Source organism: Carassius auratus, chromosome 1, assembly GCF_003368295.1.
Source record: "Carassius auratus strain Wakin chromosome 1, ASM336829v1, whole genome shotgun sequence".
Taxonomy (NCBI): domain Eukaryota; kingdom Metazoa; phylum Chordata; class Actinopteri; order Cypriniformes; family Cyprinidae; genus Carassius; species Carassius auratus.
In genome coordinates this window covers 34566357-34572356 of record NC_039243.1, presented here as the reverse complement: position 1 = coordinate 34572356, position 6000 = coordinate 34566357, and the positions used below count along the sequence as shown (strand labels likewise).

Genomic DNA, 6000 nt, shown 5'->3' with positions numbered 1-6000 from the left:
GGCAAAGTCTTGGTTCCAAACCAACAAAATTAATGTTATGGAGTGGCCAGCCCAATCTCCAGACCTTAATCCAATTGAGAACTTGTGGGGTGATATCAAAAATGCTGTTTCTGAAGCAAAACCAAGAAATGTGAATGAATTGTGGAATGTTGTTAAAGAATCATGGAGAGGAATAACAGCTGAGAGGTGCCACAAGTTGGTTGACTCCATGCCACACAGATGTCAAGCAGTTTTAAAAAACTGTGGTCATACAACTAAATATTAGTTTAGTGATTCACAGGATTGCTAAATCCCAGAAAAAAAAATGTTTGTACAAAATAGTTTTGAGTTTGTACAGTCAAAGGTAGACACTGCTATTTTTTTGAACACACCCCTTTCAACTAATTGCCCAATTGCACAGTCTTAAGAGCGTGCATATCATGAATGCTGGGTCTTGTTTGTTTTCTGACAATCTACTGAACCTACTGGTAACTTGTTTGCCACGTAGCAATAAAAAATATACTAAAAACCTTGATTATTCTGGTTAGTCACATTGTACTGCTATTATTTTGAACAATACTGTATGTAAGCAACTAGAATGGTGCCCCCCTGGGAGTTGGTGCCCTATGTAAACTGCATACTCTGCATGTAGGGAGTAGCAATTCTGCATGTATGTTGCAGTCAGTCTATTAATTCAGCAGTGTTAGAACTGCAGCTGATAAAACGTGCACTGCAGCACAATACAACGATATTTCTTAAACCGATCAAGGTACAACACACTGTAATTTATTTAATTTAGAATGAGCGATTTACAAAATCAACAACATATAAAAGAACTCATATTACAAAGTATTAAGTGAAACATGACACTCAAAAACAAATGTGCCATAGAATGGCTGCATTTATAAAATGAATATGAAAATGTATAAAACATTTTCTAAGTAAGATTTAAAGTAAAAATTATTTAAAAGAATTATCAAGGATTGCCTTCCCACCAACACAATGTAAAAAATAAAGTTATTTTTCATTTTTATGGCAAGACCAGTTTATTCATTTAGCACAATTCATTCACAATGATAATTCAAAGTGATTTACATAAAGGTGCATCAAAATAATCATAAAACAATCACAAAAACAAAGAAAAATATTAAAATGAGGATTTAAAAAAAATGATTTAAAATGCGCTATGTCCACATAAAAAAAAAAAAAACAACGCTTTTCATCTAATTCATGAGATTATACCTGTGATGTCTGGATGAGTCTCCAAGAACACATCAACACTCGGGAAAGAGGCGTTCAAAGACCATGTTTGTCAAATTTCTAATCTCTCCTGCTCAGGAAAGGTGATAGTTCTGGGAGTTTGGAAACAATAACACTGCAGCAACAACGACAAGCATTTGCCCCCCACAAACAAACCTTCTCTTCCAGGAACATCTGCATGTTTCATATTGTCAGGGATCTCTGCACCAACTTCAGAACATTCACCTTCATCTGCATGTTCCACACTACAAAGAACTTCTCTGTGCTGCAGAATATCAGCATTACCCAGTTCTTTGTTTAAGGCCATTTAAGCAGAATCCAACTACTTCTTCCCAGTGCAACACTGCCCGGCAAAATTAGTGGAAGACACTGCTGCCATCAGACTCATGACTTGATCAAGTGAAGTAAAGTTACTCAATAGTGACAACTGGGAAATTTATTTCAAATCTTTGACTCAAACACTAATGCAGTTATCTTAAAACATTTTTATTCAATTACTGACATTCTACAGAAAGCAGAAAACAAATGAAGATCTTTAAAAAAGAAAAAAAACTAAAAAACTAAAAAAGGAATCCACTACCGTACTTGTAAGTAATCTACAAATGGCTTAGGATATTTTGTTACACACAAGCTGATTCAATGACATTTAATAATTTATGACAGTGTTTCACATTAACACAGGGCCAGACTCATGCAATTTCTGTCCATGTTAGACATAAATGCTGCTTAAGAAAAAAACAACGAGAAAGAGAATATATCAGTAATCATTAGTCAATATGCTTCAATCTGAACATGTGGAAACACAATTTTCGGTGAAAAGAAATATTAGTATCTACGCCGCTTGTTATTAGGCCCATCAAAGTTTCCCCCTACTGGACTTCCCCTGGCAAAGCCACTCTGGCCAACAACACCAGGAACAGGACCTGGGCCAGCCAGCATGGGTGAGTGCTGCTGCTGAGGAGAGTCAACACCAGACCGCCCAGCCACAGAGGAACCCATCTGAAGAGGCGATCCCTCAGAAAAACGATCATTATGCTGAATATTAAATTGATCATATAATATTTTAGTTGTTGCAGAAACAGCCCAAAAAAAGTCATTTATTTTCCCACGAAGTTCAGTGGATGTGAAAGATAAGCAGTAGAGTCCAGGAACACCCAAAAGAGGAAAAAACAAAAAAGAAGGAATTATTTAGTTAGTACAGAAAGCATGCAAAATCTTAATGACCACAAGAGTGAGAAAATATTCACAAAGTACACTCAAAGCAATAAAAAAAAGGTTTATGTTAAATTGTACATCTTAAATTTTATTGTAAAGATGTCTTAAGTGGGTGTCCTAACAACTCCTGCTGTATGGTAATTCTTTGCCCCACTGGCCAACTGTGGAATTGCTCGACAACTGCACAGTTTACTAATTAGGGCTTCAAAATACCACCTAACTTAGACTTACTTCAAAATTTTTCTGTTTTGTATTCTGTTGCTCTGGGTGTTCTTAATGCTGTAACATTTAGGTTGTGTTGTGCACCTCACATTACATTAAATATTGGACCATTTTTTTATTCATATGAGTACCAGTATATGAGCAGAGTATATAAATTTATCCCTGTGCACCCTCTCACAAGTGCACAATGTCCGTCTTTTTTAAATGTTGGTTTAGCACTGATAACAATAAGATAGCTGACAATGTTCCTGTGGCTCAGTGGTAGAGCACTGCGTTAGCAGCGCAAAAAGTTGTGGGTTCAATTCCCATGGAACACACATATTATTAACCCTAACCCTGAATGCACTGTAAGTTGCTTTGGATAAAAGTGTCTGTTAAATACAATAAGACCTACTACTATACTAAATAAAAGACTAGCTGCTATGGCAATCTGATTAAGCACATTGGTAGGATAATTTAACAGGCTCCTAGTATCTTTAAGCACACTAGTAGCATTGAGTGAGTGCGTTCACGATGCTGCTGACATGTTTTCTGGTGTGCCCAATAACAAAGATAACATTATGTAACATAACATATGTCATTAGCGTCGTACGTCAACGGTCACAGCAGTCGCGCTTACAACTGACACAGAAGAGAAGACCATGCTGAATAAAGTCATAATTTTTGGACCAAAATGTATTTTCACTGCTTCAAAAAATTCTATCTGACCCTGTGCTATCACATGGACTACTTTGAAGATATTTTTATTACCTTTCTGGACATGGACAGAATACAGTACATACATTTTCAATGGAGGATCAGAAAGCTCTTGGACTAAATCTAAAATATCTTAAACTGTGTTCCGAAGATGAACGGAGGTCTTACGGGTTTGGAACAACATGAGGGCGAGTCATTAATGACATTTTCATTTTTGGCTGAACTAACCCTTTAACATGTTCCTATTATAGTCATTAAGCTTTATTAGTGAAAGTGAGTTTAAATGGACCTAACCCTAAGCTCAAACTCCACTCCATAGGCAGATGATCTCTTTAACAGAAAACCCTTTTCAAGAACTACCTCGAACAGCTGGTTCAGAATACAGTATGCTTCTTCTGGATATTGTGAGGTAACAATGTCACTAATTTAAATAATCTCTGCCCAGTGCTCCTAAACATTATAACCTCAGTGTTTCTCTGTGCGCGAGGACAGCTTTCAGAACCTAAGAGTACAGCACCGCTATGAACAAAAGCTTCCCCTGCAGCTGCTCAACAGTTTTACTGTGGTTTATGTAATGCTTTTGTCATCAAATAATTTTACATTGAATACATTTTATCATTGTACTTTTCCTATATACAGTAACCGCGTAGTCTTTTACACCTGTAGGGCCAGGCTTTGGGCCAATTTTCATATCATAGCTCACACTGGCCAGGGATCGGGGCTTATTTAAGCTTCTTTTTATATTTTAAACTTTCATCAGTTAAGGTGCTGGAAATGATGCTCTGTGTTTAGTGTCCCCGCCAGCAGCAGCAGCCAGCGTGCCTTCAGCGCAGATGGAAGAGTTCTAGAAGAAAGGAGGACTGAAATTAAAACTACAGCTGTCTCGACTATAGATTTTTCTAGTTCAAGTAAGCCATTATTCAACTGATCGCACATTTATATGAATTTAATTACTTAAATATATACTAAACCGTTAGGAGCCTTTTAATAAATTGTCTAGCTAGCCTATTCCAGCCTCAAGCACAAGCATAAAGCTTGCTGCAAAGCATCAGCAGAAGTGTTAATAACTTTCTATAGATAAAGCTTTCAATGGATTTTTTTTTTTTTTTAATGTCTATGAGGCAAGTAGCATATATGTTGAGTTTCAGTACATTTTTGTGATGCGCTCCACAGTTAACGGACACAGAGACAGCAGAAAGCACATTCTTGTTTGCTTTATTTTACTAAAAGCACAATATTTTGTTGATAATGTGAGTGTACACAAATAAAATTAGACTTTACAGTCTGAATTAAAAGAGCGCTTTAGCTTCCACACTCAGCACAAACACTTGGATATGCACCTAACAGCACACAATTATCTAAGCTAAATGTTTAAACTTAAATTGTATTATGCTTGAAGTGTATATCTATGGATTTTATAGTGTTGATTAGAGAAGGCTAAATGGATCAAATGTGTTAAAGTCACCGTGGGCCACTTGTTCTTCACTTTAAAAAACAAAAACTTGTTTAAAGATTTTTCTAAATTACCTTAAAGTGGAAGTGAAGCAATCAGTCAAGTTTACATTTTGTAAAGTTATATCCATTTTAATAAAAAAAAAATATTAACTTGATCAATGTTACCATTTTGAAGAAAAAAGCATGTATTGTTGGAGCTGTTGGAGCACGTGTGCCGCCATCTTGCAGTAACACGGCATGTGACGTCACAGGGTTGGTTTGTTCCACTGGCCAGTTAAGTAACATAAGCATTTCTTCACTTTTTGAAAACACGCTTGATTAAATGGAGGAAGACAAACTTGAAAAGACTGTTGGGCCCATAATAAGTGCAAATGTTCAGTCGAGGAGACAGAGCATTACTGCCGCTACGGGCGGAAGAAGTCATGAACCTGATCTGGTTCGGGGTGAAGAGCGGGTCAGAAACAAAATATGTTTTACGTGGATACTCATCAAAACAGCCATTAACATAATATACAGAGCATTTGCTCAAGCAGACTAGAAAGACGACTCAATTTGGTACTCAAGTAGAGTCCGAGCAGAGCGCTTTTTGCATGTGTGTGTGTGCGTGTGTGTGTGTTTGTGTAGAGAAACAATCTGTCACAGCGCGTGAGTACTGCATTGAAATCTCTTTTGTGCTGAGGCGCATTTGAATGGCTTAAAAGGCTTTACTGTTTGACAAGGCTTAAAACAGATTAGAATGATAAAGCAGCACTAGCCAGATCATTTAGGTGATTAGGTAAACTGCATTCTCATAACAGCAGGTAAATTCAAAGGAGAACATAAAATATTTTACATACCACTATTGGGAACCAAGCCAGTGTAATGCAAATATGTCTGAAAGGTCTGACATAACATGCTGCATGAACACTACTGTATGAAGCATTGTTTGTTTAAATAACCTCGCACCTCGCATTATGAAAACAATGTTTGGGATACAATGATCAAAAGGTGATAATGATATAGATAGTGTATATGTTGAAGTAACTGTTGAAGTAACAGTTAAAATTGTAAAGTTTCAAAAGCATTCAAAAAGTAAAGATAGGCTTCTATTACTCTACGGGCCAGCGGCGCAAACCAACCGCATGACATCACATGCAATGGTACTGCAGGATGGTGGCACCCGTGCTCCAAAAG

The 6000-nt window shown here is 36.9% G+C and overlaps 1 protein-coding gene across 4 annotated transcripts in view; it reads right to left on the bottom strand.

Moving 5' to 3' along the window:
* Positions 1–1196: 1196 nt before the first annotated feature.
* Positions 1197–6000, bottom strand: part of LOC113108629 (paraspeckle component 1-like) — a 29672-nt gene continuing 24868 nt past the window's right edge. For 2 of the 4 annotated variants that reach the window (XM_026271860.1, XM_026271870.1), the window contains exon 9: positions 1197–2274. In XM_026271860.1, the coding sequence (XP_026127645.1) occupies positions 2065–2274 (210 nt within the window). In that variant the 3' untranslated portion in view covers positions 1197–2064. Of the gene's footprint in view, positions 2275–4036; positions 4217–6000 lie in introns of those variants that run through there. The other 2 variants (XM_026271879.1, XM_026271888.1) reach the window with 1 other exon arrangement.